The sequence below is a fragment of the Alligator sinensis genome, unplaced genomic scaffold, assembly GCF_000455745.1.
Source record: "Alligator sinensis unplaced genomic scaffold, ASM45574v1 scaffold628_2, whole genome shotgun sequence".
Classification (NCBI taxonomy): domain Eukaryota; kingdom Metazoa; phylum Chordata; order Crocodylia; family Alligatoridae; genus Alligator; species Alligator sinensis.
Genome location: NW_005841833.1, coordinates 1,001,356 through 1,018,160, shown reverse-complemented (window position 1 = coordinate 1,018,160; position 16,805 = coordinate 1,001,356). Strand labels below are relative to the sequence as shown.

The following is a 16,805-nucleotide window of genomic DNA, read 5'->3' as shown; positions in this document are numbered from 1 at the left end:
TAGGGAAAGGGTCTGGTGCACGGGACCAAGCTGTCGGGGCCAAACAGCTGGAAAGAAGAAGAAGAAGAGCCATCCGTCCAGAAATGAGAGGACGCCACGCAAGTTCATCGCTCTTTCTTCTCGGGTGTGGGGACAGGGTTAACCACCTCCCACCAAACCCAAACGGGAGAACCATTTGTGGTTTCCAAGCGCTCCAGATGCTACGGCTGCGTTGCAGAAGAGGCAGCCCTGAGACCACTGCATTTCTCCTGGTACCGCAGCTGTTCCTCAGCCCACTGCTCTCCCTTCCCCTTTCTGCTTCCCTTAAGCCCTTTGGTACCTCGGTGGGGAAAAGCAACTGAAAACAGGTGTCCGGGATTAATTAAACTGAACTGTTTAAAAACAAGACCAAACGGTGCTGAGCCTCTGGCCAAGGGGGTCTGGGCAGCATATGGTAACCAAAAATCGAAATCCATTCACAAGGAAGATGGGCATGTTGATCAATAGCCTCTTGCCCTGAAAATACTAGGAGAACCATCTCCTGCCTCCAAACCAGAAAGTTTGAGGAGTGGTTTTGCACATTAAGGAAAGTGCAAGATCTCTGAGCCAACACTTGAGAGCAAACTGGGAATCGATTTAAAATTTCCAAGCACGGAGGAGTAGAACGAGCAAGCTGTGCATTATGCAGAGCTGAGATGAAAAAAAGAAGGGGCGAATGAACATACAGAGATGAAGAAACACAAAAGCTTAACCTCAACTGAACCGTAAAGGAACTGTCGGAGTCTGAAAGGAAGAGAAGAAAAGGACACACGTCCGTGGACACTGCCCGGGGTTAAGGGAGTGCTGGTGAGGGACGTTCAATATCGGTCTCCATTTTAGAGGACTGGATGCATCTTTATATACTCAATTTGCTATTGGATAAGTTGGATTTGTTAATAAAAGAACAGGCTGGGAGGCTTGGTTCTGTGTTAGCTATAGTGCAGCCCACTGAGAGAAAGGGAAGAGGATTCTTGCATTGCTCTACTGCATTCATTTCTCTTTCCCCATTCCACTTCTGCAGAATTTGGTAGGAAGGTCAATGCTGCCATATTTGCTCTCTGGATAGAGCACTAGTCCCAATTTCTTCCCTTTCAGAATGACAGCCCAAGGATACGGCCTCCTTCACTCAGAGCGGCCAGGCAGAGAGGCACCAGGAGAGTCTTGGGCGGCCAGGAATTAGCCACCAGCAGGCACCATCAGGGAGCTTCCTCAAGCAGGGGAAGTTACAACTGGCAAGGGGACAACAGGAAAGGAAGTGCTTTGCTGCAGTCACTGAAAACCTTTTTAACACCCCCCACCCCTACACACACACACAAAAGAAGACCACCACCGAGCGTTTGCCAAGAGCCCGTTAAGAGATGAGTATGGCAATCTTGGACACAGCAGCAGTAAACTTGCAACGTGCTGCTGGATTCTTCTTACCGAGAGAGGAAGGGTGGTGCAATGGTGGTACTGAGAGAAGCGAATTCAAGCCCCTGCTCTGCTGTAGTCATAAACCTGGGACAGTCAATAAGCCTCCCTGTGCTCTGAGGAGAAGTGTTCCCTGTAACCAGCAGCATCAGTGGGAACAGAAATAAAGCCTGCAAGAGTCCGAGTACTGCAGCAAGGGGAGGGGGTATGTAACTGAGATCATCTTCCCACAGCAGATCCTCAGACCAGAGGCACATAGGAACTGCCCAGAGAAACTGGAAAGCATCCAGATATGGGTCTCTTTTGTCCTCCCCCGAGTTAACGATTGGAAGGGAGGCACCTGGTTGACCCACCCAGCGGCCACCCTCTGGCAGCCCTGCCAGGGCACAGAGTGGGACACGCTCGGTGGGACACTGACCCTGCACAATTGCAAAGGCGCAGTGGTCTCGCATCTGCCAACTGTGCAGGGCTCCCTGAGTGCATTAACCCACAAAACTTTGGGGCCCCCTGCAAGCTCAGACAGGAAAAGGAGCGCTGCGGCTTTCCCCCCATCTCCAGACAACAGACGTGCCAGGGGATGGACAGGGCGGCGGAAGAGGCACGGTGATTAGAGCAGTTCTGAGCTTGTGGGGCAGCCTTCTCCTGGAACGCACAGAGCCACAGCAGCAAAGCAACAATGCAGTGCTGAAAGCTTTTCCTGAGCGCACAATGCTTTTCAGGCTATTACACTTCACAGAAGGGCAGCAGAGATGATGAGTGGCATAAAAGGGTAGAGAGCTGCTTTGGACGTGGAACCAAAGGACAACAGCATGGAGCAAGGGAGGATGCTCCAACAAAAGGTGCCAGCCCAGCAGTTACCTGCTTCTTCTTCAGCTTGGAGATCTGCTGTTCCACCATTGTAATCTCCCGATCCACTCGGTCCATATTCTGGATGAGCTCCTCCTTCGACAGCCTGGATGGCAACAGATCCAGCTCAGAGTCGGGGTGAGGAGGGCTGACCGGAGACACGGGTTCCAGCTTGCCAGTCAGGCCCCGGTCCTGGGGAGAGCAAGGACAGTCAGGTCAGCTCTGCCTGCAGAAGGAAGCATCGTTGCTTGCTCTCTGGCCCACAGCACAGGTGGTAACCCCCCACCCCACTCCTGATTTCCAGCCCCCCTGAAAACAAGACCCACCTGGCTACCCAACAGATCACATCCCCAATGTGCTGTACAAACCTCACCGGTTCCCCTTGGAAAACCAGGGGCACCTTTACAGAGGTGAAACCTGTTCATTGCTCTGGGACGAGGTCCTTGGACACCTCTTGCAGCCATAGGAAATTAAAAAGGTCAAAACCAAGGCTGGCAGGGAGAGCAAAGGATGCTGAGCACGAAGTGTGCTACTTGGTCAGTACTGGCGCCCAGCAAGGGAAGAAGACCATTGCTCCAGGTAGTGAGATAAAGGCTTTCAGCAATACCGCCCTCCCTGCCTCTGGACCCCGGAAAGCCATTTGCACAGAGACAACAGCCTCCTTTTGTAGTTACTAGGGACAAACTCATAGCACCGTTTTCTCGACAACCATTACATTTACACACACACACACACACACACTTCCTGGGGAAGGCAGAGAAACCAATGCACTTCCATTCCCTGGCTATTTTTGGAAGGCATTTGGACTCTACAGTGATGGATGCTGGATTAATAAGGAGAAAAAAAAAACCCCAAAAGAGAAAAGGAGGTAGATGAGACTAGATTAGAAAACAACGGAACTGATGTGACAAAAAGTCTGTTTACAGAGGCTGAAACAAATGGTAAGGGATGAAGCACTCGGTTCAATGAAACCCTTCCAATCACAGAGCTGCCAGAACAATACGACCTAAGAGAATTTCAAAGAATAGCTGTAATTAGCATTTAGTGGGGGGGCGGAGGGGAGAACGACTCTTGGGGATAAGATCAAAATGCTCGGCACTTTTCATTCTCGAAAAAAAAGCAGCGCCTTAGCTGCTACCAAGAAGTCAATATCCCCAGATGGCAATGCAACAAGAATCCATCATTTGAAATCACCTTTCCTCCCAAGGAGCACCGCATTATTTATAAGCGCACAATGGCTGGCGTGCAAATGCCACGTGCCGCCCACCACAGAACGGAGGCCACCTCTTGCATGCGACATGGCAGCTGTTTAAACAACATACGGCCATGCTACGGGACCGTTCGGGCCCGGAAAGGAAAGTCGGGTCAAATCCCGGCCAGCTCCGAGCAGCCTGCCGAGTTGGTTGTACCTGCTTGCACGTACAGCCTCTGTTTCCACCTGTATCAGAGCCCAGAAACCTGGAGCACCTGGGAGGAAGCCCGAGGCAGCCGCGGGACTTCATTCGGTAAGAACAGATTCACCCCAAATGGACAGGATCTAAGATTGCCCCTCCTGCCGCTATAACGAGGATCACAGGGTATGTAAAGCACTGCACACAAGGTCAATTAAGCGCCCCCTTTTTTTTTCTTCTTTTTTTGAACAATAGCTGTCTGACTGCTAATTTCAGCACTATTACCACATCGCCTCAGAAACCATTACTAGGGTGCGTTAAATTCCTGCCCGCTGAACGCTGACCCCTTTGCTGCGAGATGCAACAGGCCGGTAGCACGCTAGCCGGCTCCTTCCATTCGAATTCGGTAGCTCCTGGACCTCGTCATGATGCTTATCTATTTATTTCTTTTGCAACCGGGTGGATTTGTATTTTTTTTTTCTCTAAGGGGTGTGGAAACAGGAGAGGTGGAAGCGATGGTTTGGTTTGTAACCTTAAACCACAGACAAACTGCACAGTAATCTCCCTGCAGCTGCTCTCCGGGCAGGAGGGAAGGGATGGGGGGGGTGCAAAAAAAAAAAAAAAAAAAAAAAAAAGTAAACGAGTGAAGAAGTTCACACAACTTTGCTACCTTAATTACAGCAGCCTTGGGTCTCGAGACAAGGCCTGCATTGTTCTCCAGCACCAACTGGTGCTTTTCATTCCTTCGAGAAAGGTCTCCCTTTTCTCGGGGACTCGCTGTCTCTGGACAAGTGCCAGGCAAGCCTTCCGCCTGGACTCCAGCAACAGGTGGGCTATTCATTACCCCACTTCTACTGGGGGCTGTTTCAGCCTTCGGGGAGGGGTGAGGGATAAATGGGACAGCAGCCCAAAGCCAGCAGAGACCAGGGATACGCCAGGAGCTCTTCTGTGCGGGTCAGACAAGGGAAATCATTCAGGCGCCTGCTCTGGATTGCTCTGCCACGAGCGCGATTACTCAAGCCGGGGTCAATCAATGCGGGCATGATCTCGGGTGCCGCCTTTGCGCCAGTTGATCTCGGCATTTCGTGAACATCTGCTGCCTGGAAAGTGTAGCCGCGACACGTGGCCTCAGAGGAGACCATGCATCCTGGGGATGCGCTTTAACCCTTCGCCGTGGTCCTCCTGGAGGCCCCGCGGCAAAAGCTTTGCTATGCGGATTGGAGCAGCTTCGGGGAGAGCTTCCCCCTCTTTGCAATCAAGTTGCACCCGGTTGCAAACAGGTCCCGTGATCTGCGCCACGGGAAAGCGGCACTTGCTGCACGTTTGATGGCAGGGAGGTGAAAGGGAAACGCCGCTGTCTTTTGCTCAGCCAGAAAAGCAGAGCAAAGGAAGGACCGGCAGGGAAGGGCGGAGAGAAGATCGCTGCCCTCGCCTCCTTCCACCTGCTGCAAGGGACAGAGACCATGCAAACTCCCCCTGCCCTGCTCGCGGGCCCTTGTCTACCATAGGGTTGAAGACAATGTACGGTTTTCACTTTCGTCCCACGCCTCCTGCTCTGAGCGTGCCACGAACTGCACATCCCAACCAGAGTTATTCAGCTCCCCCACAGCACCCGCGGGCTCAAGCACAAGGAAAGCAACCATCAAGGAGGACAGTTCACGTTCCTCGTGACGTAAAGGTGAACGGGTAAAGCCTTCACCGCGGCCACAAGTTTTAAATGGAGGTGAAGCAGAACAATCAGAAGGAGGAGAAGATTTATAGGCACCTTGTACACGGTTTAAGGAGTCCAAGCAGAGAGGAGGAGTGGGACGAGAAGCTGCGCGGTGAACTCGTTAGCTGAAGAAGCCACTTCAGGCTACGCATTTGAGGAAGGGCAAGGAAAATGCAATTGCTAATTGCACGTAGGAACCAAAGATGCTGTCCTATGTTCGGTGATATGCCGAAGGCAAGGAACCTCTAAATGGGCTCAGCCCTCGTGGGGACCCTGCTTCTCGTACGCTGTCAAGCGCTCGCCTTCGTTTCCAAAGCAAAATCAGCAGCGCCGTGGCGTGGGAAGAGTGGCAGCAAGTTACGCTACATGAAAGTACCATCATCTCGAATCATGTCGGCAGGGGGACTGCGCTTCCAAGCCTTTCAACAACAGAGACTTGCCGCTTTCACAGATATACAGTTACAGAGACAGGCAGCAAGAGGAGAGGGGGGAAAAAGGGAATGCAGAAATCTCCTGGGAAAACTCTCGCACATAATAACTGGGTTCAGGGAGCAAAGCTCCTGTCCTTACAGGAGCCAAGCATCCACCGCCGCTAATCACCAAAACCTGGCACATTGGAGAAGACGGCTATGCGGCCGCCAACTGGAGATGACGTGCGAACGCTGGGCTTTCAAAGCAGGGTAGGGAGCAGTGAGCCGTCAGCACGTGAACCCCCGGCATGCTTCAATCTCCTCTGCAGACCCCTTCCTGGGAAACCGAGTCCCACTGCCTGCCGCAGGGATGTGCGCTGCGTGCAAGTGCTCGCAGTGCTTCGGATCATGGATTTAACGTGCTCCTCTCACATCTGTCTCAGTCAAGGCACGGGGGCCTGCTGTTCTCTGGCTGCAGCAGATGACAGTCCGTGCCAGCGGGGCAACCTCGTGCTGGGAGAGGGACCAGCAGAGTAACTCGACAGGTCCGTCCCATTCCCGATTCCTGTGAGTTCACGTGCAGGATATACAGGAGAAGCTCAGCAGACCTTAAACAAGCGCGTGCTAAATGCAGCAGTCGCTACGTCACTGCAACATCCAGTTCCTCAACTGATAGCTCGGTGTCACCAGGACCTGCCTGCTCTTTTTGCACAAATGCCGACTCCTTGTCAGCCAAGCCTAAAACAAAGGAGCTGCAGGCCAACGCATTTCCCCCTGACCTCTCAGGGGCATTGAGTGGCACAGAGCCCGTGGCACGAAAGGCCTTGGGCACAAACCACAAGGGTAAACCACACATTGCAGTAAGCTCCACGGGAGAAGACAGAGGAGTTGCACGAGCCAAAAGGGAGGACAAAGCGGCAACACAAAACAAGCCCACTGACGAGATGGGCCAAGAGACGTCTCGCCTGCTCAGAGGACGAGGACCACTGAGCTTTTGGGAGCGGGCTCGCCCATCTGCTGCGTTGGCGGGACTACGTTTTCTTTTGCCTGTACGTTATCCATCTTCACTGCGCTCCACCTGGCCTCCTTCCTCTTGCTCCATTGCAGCTCAACCTGCAGCCGAATGATGCGGAGAGCCAGCGATAATAGCACCCTGCTAACGCAAAGCCACCAGATCCAAGCGGGCAAACCAGGCCACTGCTACGTACAGCCCCTTTTTTGTTTTTTTGCTGTGTGGTTGGTGATAACCGGCTGAAGAAGCCACTTAAAATAGGCACCAGCCAACACCAAAGCCTGGGATCGCGTCATATCCAGGTCCTAAATGAAAATGGTGTGCAATGTCAAATTCTTCCTATTAACGCGTAGTCACGGCCCTCCGAACCAGCGCGCAGCCCGGAGAGTCGGAATAAATCTGCTGGAGGGAAGAAAACAATTATCGCGTTACTCACGTTGATACTTTCTCAGTAATTATGCTGTTTCCATGTGATTTGTTTTTATACATGGCTAACAGCTACTGGAGCTCCTGTTTATCCCTGGCCTTATTATTATGTGATTTGTATGATAACAAGGGGGAGAAAGGGGGCAATATTCATGCAAAGCCTCCTTCCGACATAACAGCTGCTGCCACTGAAGGCAACGATCAGGCACTAGAGAGGCTTTGTATGGGAGCAACACCAAGCGCAGGTTTCTTCTTCTGCCTCTCTATTACAGGCAGAGCTGCCGCCAGGAAGGTCAGAGCCCTGTCTGATAAACACCTCCTCCGTTTTACGGGATGCAACTGGGCACTTCTTGAAGTTGAAACTGTAAGCTCTAGAGAAGGCTTTATCCATAAAGCCATCACCAGATTGCCTGTTTATGGATCGATCGCATGGAATATTTGATTCGGCTTCCCCTGACTTTTGTGGCACCTGGACGAGGCCTGTTAAAGACCACCGTACAAATGGATTGTATAAAGCACGGGATCTAGACATCTTAAACACCACCCCTAGCTCCAGCAGTGGCTGTGCTCTGCGGTCCCAGACACGTGGCCCGGCTTTTCTGCCCTTGGTAACAGAAGTGCCCTCGCTGGCGGAGCCCATGCAAGGCTGGATGACATGACGTCGGTAAAGCCAACAGAAAACAGAAGCGTCAGGCATCCAGAAGAGATGTGGACAGGGGGTGGCTTGGACAAGGGAGAGTCGGCGAGATGGAGGGAAGAGGAGAGACTGTCCCAAACAGCGTGCAGGGGTACAGTGGTATCTGCCCCTGATGGCAGGCGAAGAGGCCGCCGAGCTGGCATGGAGAGAAGGACAGATGTGTCCCAATGCACCATAACCCCTGCAGCGATCAGGCGATGGAGGAAGCCCCTGCTTGCCTTTAGCAAATGGCAAGGGATGGGCCTGGACATATGAAGCTGTAGGAGTTTACCCCCGATGCTTTTAGGGGCAACTGTCCACCAGAATGGGGAAGATACGCCTGCTTTGGGGGTTGTGTTAGCTGTCCCCTCCTTTTTATACCAGCGTGAAGGTGTCATCACGTCTACTGCAGTCCCTTGACGGAGCTCAGATCATGCCCAACAGCTTGGGACTCCTATTTGGCAGTGAAACCGCTACCTATGCAGCAGGGAGGACATGGGGCGCATGAAGAGATGCTTTTGCTCCTCAGCCCCTGGAAGCCGTCTGAGAGAGAGAGAGAGAGAGGACAGTCTGATGGATAGGTACAAGGGAACTGGAGTCAGGTCTCTTGATTTCTATTCTAATTTATATGGTCCCCTCATTAGATGACTTTCAGCAAAGAGCCTGATTTTTCTGTGCCTTCGCTTACCCAGTTGGATTACCAACAGTCCCTCGTTCCCTGGAGAGCGAGGCGGCTTTAAGCGCTGGTTGGCTGTAAAATCCCTTCCCGATCCTTCTGTACACAGTGGTAGTAAAGGTTGTCATTTCCTAATTGTCAACTGCATATATATATGTATGTATACATATATGTATGTATATGTTTGTTTATATATATATATATATATAAACAAACACCACACGCAGCGTTGTGCAAATGCTACGAGCATCCCTGTGCGATTCCTCCCTGCGCGCACACCTACCCGCTGAAGGAGAAGAATTACGACGGACAGCGGGCGGGAATTACGACGGGTCCCGGTTTCTGCAGACCCAGATGGGACAAAACTAAATGTAGATGGAGAAACAACAGCAGCTCCAGCGCTGTGATGGGCCACAAAGGGCCCTGCCTGTCTGCGACTGTATCTGGAGACGAAAGCCGCGTCGGCCGAGTCACTCGGACCTCGAGGGACTCGGCAAATGCAGCTTAACTCAGCAAACTAATTAAATCCCCATTACACTGCTAACAATGAAGCTGGGCTACAAGGCAGAGCGCAGTTTGCTCTCCAGCCATCTCCACGAAGCAGCGGCTTGGAAAGCATTGTGCAATTCTGTCCAGCTCAACCAGAGGGTTGCGATTTCTATGGAAATGGGGGAAAAGGGGAACTGGGCTTTGACAGAACTTCTCCAATTTAACACCGACCACAGCAAACAGGTCGGGAGGAGTTCACGGGGCAGGTCTGCAGCAGAGAGGAGTGACCCGACTCCCGCTCCAAGGCCTGGCAACAAGTTTACAAAACTCCTGAAACCCCCACCCCCAAACAGGATAAACGTATAAACGTGGAGAAAAATCGCTTCCAATATTTCTAAGGCCAGCAGAAGCCATTGTTCAAGGCTTTTCCCAGGAGCGCCTGAAACCTGAAGGCTAAAGCGAAAGTCAAAGCCAAAGCAAAACTGACTCGTTCTCCCAGCACAGACAAAGGCGGCAAGAAGGAAAAGAGTCACGACAGCAAGACAGACCAGGGGACTCGAATGCTTTTGTTTCCACGCGGTCTCGCAGACCACTGACCCTTCCTGTTGTCCGTTTGTAACCGGAAATGCGATTCGGAAGCACCTGCAACTTGCAGCGTCTACAATAAAACGAAACGCCGCTGTGAGATCTTCCTAGGGAGGTGCAAGCGCACATGCAGCTGTGAACTGCGCTGGATCCTTGCGCGCAGTCGTGCCAAAGCTTGCCAGGAGTCACTCAGAAACCTCAAACCCCCCACCCCGAGCTCAGCGAGCCTGCAGCCAAGGGTCAGGGTTTTCTGCTGGAAACGCGCTCCCGGAGAAGTGGGGAGTCGCAGTGTCAAAACCAGCAACCAACCGGGTCGGGGAAGGAAGCGCGTCCCGCTGCATGGACGGGATGACGCGAAGGACGCTCCGCTACCCCGACCGTCAGAAAACGCAGTCGATTAGCAAACGCCTGCACGTTCCCAGGCAAATCTAATCACCGTGTGTCAGCAATTCGAAGCTGTGGGATCTAAGGATTACGTGTGTTTTTCCTCTGTTCCCCCACACAACAGCGTGCAAAGCATGCCGAGGGTAAAAAAAAATAAAAATAATAATAACCATGTACATAGGATTTTTAAAAAGTAGATATTCTCCTGGATGGGAGCTAACCAAGCAGCAGACTGAGACGCTCTACAGGAGGAGTTGGCTTTTATATGTGCAGCTTTTCAGGAAGGCCCATGACATGCCATTCCCCCTAATCGGGCTGGATTCCCTGTAGCCCGAGCAGAAAATAATTCAATACCCACCCCCTTTTTTTTTTCCTTTTAGTTTGCAGGAAAGTAGGTCAAAACCCTTCTCCAATATTTCAACAGCTTGAAGCAATTTAACTGCAAAACAAGTAACAAATGATGTCCCTCCCTCTCCCGCAGACTGGAGGGTGGTAAACCTTGCCAGTTAAGTGCTATGGTTAAATGCACAAACTTATGCACAGTATCTGGTCTTGCAAAACTTGCTTGCGCTCACAGAGGCCGTCCCACAACATTACGCTTAACAGATCCTAGGTTATTACAGAAGCAGCAATAAACACCGCTTATCCCCTTCAGCGCCACTTAGGAGATGGGCCAAATCCAGAAATCCTGACTCGGGCAAAACGCCTGGGGCCTCGCACTGACCACTGGGTGCTTTGCCCGTCTGTACCTTCTTGCATGCCCGTTAGCAGATTAAAAATTGTACTGGCTGCATACCTTCCCCCGGCAAATCCTGCCACCTTGGGCACTCTCGCTGCTTGAGCATGTCCCGTGGTAAGGCCCGGTGTTTTCAGCGCCTTAAAACACTTTGCCAAAATGTGAACAGCTGGCCCAAGTTTTCTAGTTTTGAGGAGGTGGAGGGAAGGAGGGGGGTGATAAGCTTCTGCCAAATTGCTTCAGCTGTTCTCAAGAACAAGGTTCAAGGAAAATAGGTCCATATATAGCTGGCCCTCTTCTTGCTGTCTCTCAGCACCCCTCCACTGGTGACGCGGAGATCCCGGCGCTGTCCCGCGTCGCCAGGCTGAGATTCCCCAGGAGTCGCGTGGCATCCAAGTGCCACAGGGAAGCCCATGAAGAAATCGAGGATTCAGCACTCAAAACAGAGCTTGAACCGTGGCCAGTAAATAAGGCTGAGGGCCACACGCTGACCAAGGAGAACGTAAAATATCAAACAGCTGCTCATTAATTGAGCCAGTTCACTTAACGAGCATGGGGCCCTGTCATTAAAGTCTACATAAGCCTCAGGGGGGGCAGAATGAAAAGTTCCTTAAGTGGCATTTTCATATTTCACTCTGCAACCTCAACGATCAACGAACCTATACCCTCTTATCCCCACCGATAACCATGTAGAGGGCCCTTTCCCCGTGTGCCAACATCCCAAAGTCAGCACCTACTTCTTGAACTTGCTCAAATTCAATCCTAAATGCCACATCCCTTATTTCACGTGGTCAGACGGACTGGTTTACAAGCCAGCCTTGTGTGACCCTTTAAAGGAAGTCCACGACTGCTCCTTATGTAACCGTAGTGTGCTGAGCACGTAGTCGCCGTCAGGGCAAAAGACCGTCCCGTCTGTTCTTACCACGCAACCATAATGTTTCAGCGTTTGCATGTCTGGCTTCCTCTCCTTTCACCTCCGTGGCAGACACCTTTAGGCAACGAAGAGCGTTTACCGACAGCTGCAAGATTCACACGCTCCCCCCGACTCGCTCAAAAGAGCTCATGTTTGGGGTTTTCATTTCCTTGTTCGCAAACCACCCACCTGGCTACTAAAGAGCCCAGAAGGTAAAAGGGGAAGAAAAAAAAAAATAACACCATCCTAACAAAAGCCACAACCCCAGCGCTCGGTTTGCTTCTCTGGCTTACTCAATGCAAAGGTTCACCTGCAAAGGGGGGACGGATGTCAGTCTTTGACTGTAGGAAGGTGTTGGACTAGGTGTTTAACTGCTAGGTTTGGAGGTGCAAAGATGGACACGGAGTGGGTAAATGCTCTTTTTTAGGTTCTCAAAGGACAACAGGAGCCTGTAGAAATCGGTTCTGGTTGTCTCACAAAGTGATCCATCACTCAAAGCTTCTCCCACGAATTTTCTGACCTGGTCACAAAGCAGCCGTCACGCACTGCCCCTGGCCTGCAATGGTCCATCTCGGGTGGAAGGACAGCGCCGGCAAAGCAACAAAGGGCAGGTTTGATCATTTGGTGTCTCTTAGAAAGGAACGGACAGGGCTGAACGAGGACTCCGCCGACGGGAATCAGAGGGTGGATTGAACAAGGCAAATTTTAACGATCCAATCTGGAGTTGGGCCAGGATGGCTGGGCTGAACACCCCACCTCCACCCAAAGTACCAGGGGATCCTTGTGCTACGTCTGCAGCTCTCCAGAGGCAGATGAGGGGCAGGTCGTACATGGGAGCGGGCTGAAGGACTTCAGAGGTAAACAGCAAAATCGTCCTCGTACCGATCCTCGCTTGCTCCACTAGAGTCTTTGTGCAACTCTGAACAAGAGGATATCACCAAGACGGGAAACTGTTGGGCATCCAGCAATACATTACGCCTTCACCCTCCATGCCTAGCACTAGGCAGAGCCTTTGGCCTCGTATCTCGTGCTGCTCGTGAAGCTCTGGGCCACCTTATTCCCAAACGCTTCCCCCGCCTGCCTGTCCCTCTGCATAAAAATCATTCGTTCTGCAATCAAGCACATTACCGACAAAGCTATCTGCTCCCCAGCTGCCTGTGAGAAATGCCACGAGTAATTTGGAGAGAGATGAAAATTAGCATTTACTGAGTGGTTAAGGGAAAGGGAGAAAAAAAAAAAAAAAAAAAAATCAGCCAGAAAGAGGAATGAAGAGCAGAAATCCCTTCAAAGGCCTCATCCCGCAACAAACTGCATGACCAACAGGGCTCAAAACCACGACGGCTTTCTGGGAACTTGTAACCCTCGGGCAGCTTTCCTTGGAATATCTGAATAGGTGCAATCGGCTTCCACAGAAACTGTCTGTCGCTGGCCTCTGCGGTCCCTCTTCCTCTTCACATTTTAACCAGTGCCTCTTACCCCAGCAATTACTTTAAGTATATAAATAAACATGTGAAGCCCTCTTCCCACATTGAAGTCGTGGGGATTCCCTGGGAAGAAGAAAGCTGATTCAGAACTTCTGGGCCCGTTCTCCTTTCCGAGAGCGGCCGGGCTCCGTGAGTCATTTGTAACGAGACCGGATGAACCAGAGGGGAATGACCCGGCACTGTGCCCAGGGAGCACCCCCACCAGCATCAGGAGCAAGCAGCGTCCTTGCAGATGTCGTTCGGAGCCCATTTACCACGATCTCTAAACACTAATTCAGAGTAAGAAAGCACCATACATCAGAGAATCTTCAAGTGATCCATGAAAGCCTCTGGTGCATCTTCATTTAAAGGCACCACGGGATCTCAACAATCGCGCCATCTGCCTGCCACACGTGCATGGTAGGCGGCGTGATTTTGGGATCAGATCCCAATCACATCCTTCTTACTTGCCAGTGCAGAGACAACCTAGGATGCTGAACCCGGGCTCCCCCTCCACCAGCAAGTTGAAAGCCGGGTGCCTTCAGCCCAGGGCTACCCAGCATGGTCCTGTGTCCAGGGCCGACAAGCAACTAATATTAGCCCTGGGGCAGCCCCAGACATGCCGCACATTCAGTGCAAGTCACCATCCAAACCTGCCATAAAAATGTTCTACATTATACATGGAACATTTTTATGGCTGGCTTGCCATTTCATGGCACCTTAAATTAGGTGGCCGGGTAACACCCTTGCCATTTATGTCACAATTAACACATGAATTGTGGCATAAATGTGCCGTGTATAGGGGCTCTCGACAAGTTCCAGTGCCAGCACAAAGGAGGTACTCACTATCCATATTCCACCGTAATAGATTTGGATAGCATGAGTTAAGGTCACTAGTATCTGAGTAACCAATGTCCAAATGAAAAGGAGCCACACAACAGAGTGAATATTAAGGGACAGTTTATAAAAATGATCTTAGCTCTAAAGCAGCAGTCAAAGTAATTTAGGCTGATATTTCCAAAGGCCCTTCTCTCTAAGTGGCTTAGAAACCTAAGTCACTTGGGAACCATAGGTGTTTGGGCATCTTCAGAGTTTCATAATTTCATAGTAGGTAGGGTCGGAAGGGACCTGAGCAGGTCATCAAGTCTGCCCCCCTGCCATGGGCAGGAAATAAAGAAAGCTGGGGTCAAACGACCCCGGCAAGGTGTCTGTCCAGCCTCCTTTTAAAGACCCCCAGGGTAGGTGTGAGCACCACTTCTCTTGGAAGTTGGTTCCAGATCCTAGCTGCCCTGACAGTGAAGTAATGCCTCCTGATGTCTAGCCTGAATCTACTCTCCGTCAACTTGTGGCCGTTATCCCTTGTTACTCCCAGTAGTGCGACCTGAGAAACATCACATTACTGTCCATCCAAGGACTAGTCCAGAGAACCGCTGAACCCTCCATAATTCACTGATTCAACCGGCACTTGAATACCTACTCTTGGTTCCAACATTCGAGAGAACATCATGGTATCCCCTCCTCTGTCCCCGGCATCTACAAAGCAGCGCGCAACGACTCTGAAAAGTGCACTGTGCCCTAAGCATGGGCCATGCCATGCCGTGCCCGTGCAATAAAAGCCAGCAGGAAGAATCCTGTTGGGTTTGAAAGCTGCTAGGAGCTAAGTCTGCAACATCACAGACCAGAGACCTGCCTTGAGGCACTGGAAGCTCCAGTCCCTTTAAGAAGGATATCAGCACATCCTTCAACAAAGCAAGCCGATAAAGAGGATGGAAAAAGATTCCACCAGGCCCAGCTTCTAATAATCTCATTTATTTAAAAAAAAAAAATCGAATGCCCTTCTCAGCCTCACGCTATCAGGGAGAGGAAATGAGATTTCTAAATGCTCCCATTCAGAGCAGGGCTGGGGGAAAGAAATCCCACTTGAGATGCACTTGAGCACATGGCTTTTGAGACGGAAATGCCTCTTCAGAAACTGCACAATTTCATGCCACCAGTTAGGCTAGGGAGGGAGACGCAGCCCCCGAAGGCAGCGAGGTCTCAGCTGCGCCACCTCAAATGCCAGTGCAACCACGAGGATGCCGAGATGGGTACAGAGAGGGGCTCTGTCAGGGTGTTAATCAGCCGTGGCGCGTTGTGCTAACACTGGGGAGGTGGCTGGCAGGGGCGAGAGATGCGCAGGGAAGCAAAGTGAACGAACCAAGACAGCTCTATTTAAATCAGTTCTGCAAATAAAAGCTACTCCCCGAGGCTGCCGCCGTTGCTCCCCTGCTCTCTCTACTGCCCAACGGCCCCAGTTACGTTAACGTTATTTATGCCACGGCAAGAGGCTGAGTGGCTTAGGTGTGAAAGGGCTCCCCTGGGAGAAAGGATGCTCTGTGACACCCAGCGTTTTGATAGCGTCAGCAACCGCACCGTTATCCATCACCACCTAGTAGTCGCGCGTGGCCCGAGTCATGGGACCAGACCGATGCCCCGTTTTGGGCCCAAGTCACTATTATGCCAAGGGCAGAACTACCACTGGATTGAACGGGCCATGGAGACCAAAAGCTCCCTTTGCGTAGCTATTCCTTTCCAAGCTAAAGTCAAGACAGGCTGCTGCCACGTAGGCTGTGCTGGTCCCCTGGATGTCAGCAAGTGGGACAGTTATCCCAGCACCTCTTACCAGTGCTGAGCTCGGTGCACATACCTGAGGAGCACTGCTTATTGCCAGCGTAACTTGGTGTGTGGGTTCAACCGTGCACTGCTTTCTAGTAGCTGCAGCGACGGCCAAAAGTCAGGAGAGACCTTGGCCGCCTTCCCAGATGGCCTTGGGCAAAATCCCTTCCCTTCCCTGCATCCGTTCTCTCCTCTGCTGCACGCGCGTGCATGCCTCCATGCTGCACGGGGGCTCTGGGCCCCCCCAGAGTCAGAGTCGCAGGCTCCCTTGTCCCCCACCCCGGGGCAGGAGGCGAAAGCCAAGGGAGAGACAGGGAGCCTGGAGGCCCTGGGGACAGCAGTAGCCAGAGCGGTGGGGTGGGGGGTCCTGCAAACTGCAACGTAAACCTGCCTCTGTATTTTGGTATTGCCCATTTAAGGGAAAGCCGGCCACGTGCTATGGGATGCACCACCCCGAAACATGTGTGTGCGATATTATAGACAACGAGTTCGCTGAAACAATGGCACAACCACAGGACAACCACACCCGGTGCAGCTGTCTGCCTCGTTTCCACTCCTCCAAGGCATCCATCAGCAACCCCGGCAGTTGCTTTTTACCTATTAAAACACATGCTACAGCTGTGGGCCCAAACACTGCAGAGCACAATCGGTCCGGGTACAGCGTTCTGGGGCAGGGGACCCTTGGGTGGGAAGGGATCTTTAGGGCCATCTATCTAATACTATCCCTGCCTGCACGGAGAGGGCCTGTTCCGAGGATGCTGAGGAACCTGCAAATCGGATCAGATCAGACCCGAGACAGGAGCCCTGGACGAGTATTGGTAGGTCCCGGGTAACGTCACCCCGCATGCAGGCCGTGTGCATTTTGCCCAGGACTACAACACGGAGCTGATAATGCACCATTCCCACCAGCTGCGCTCCTCGTGGCCGTCAGAAGCAGTGGTTTATTGTTCCAATAATTGTGCAGACATGTGTCTGGGCCTTCCTGACCGCTTGCCGTCTTAGGA

At 51.9% G+C, this 16,805-nt stretch overlaps 1 protein-coding gene across 25 annotated transcripts in view; it reads right to left on the bottom strand.

The window, feature by feature from the left end:
• The window catches only part of NCOR2 (nuclear receptor corepressor 2), a 276,099-nt gene that overhangs the window by 178,636 nt on the left and 80,658 nt on the right, over positions 1-16,805 (bottom strand). For all 25 annotated transcript variants that reach the window (XM_025197842.1, XM_025197845.1, XM_025197875.1 and 22 more), the window contains exon 5: positions 2,287-2,466. In XM_025197842.1, the coding sequence (XP_025053627.1) occupies positions 2,287-2,466 (180 nt within the window). The remainder of the gene's footprint in view (positions 1-2,286; positions 2,467-16,805) is intronic.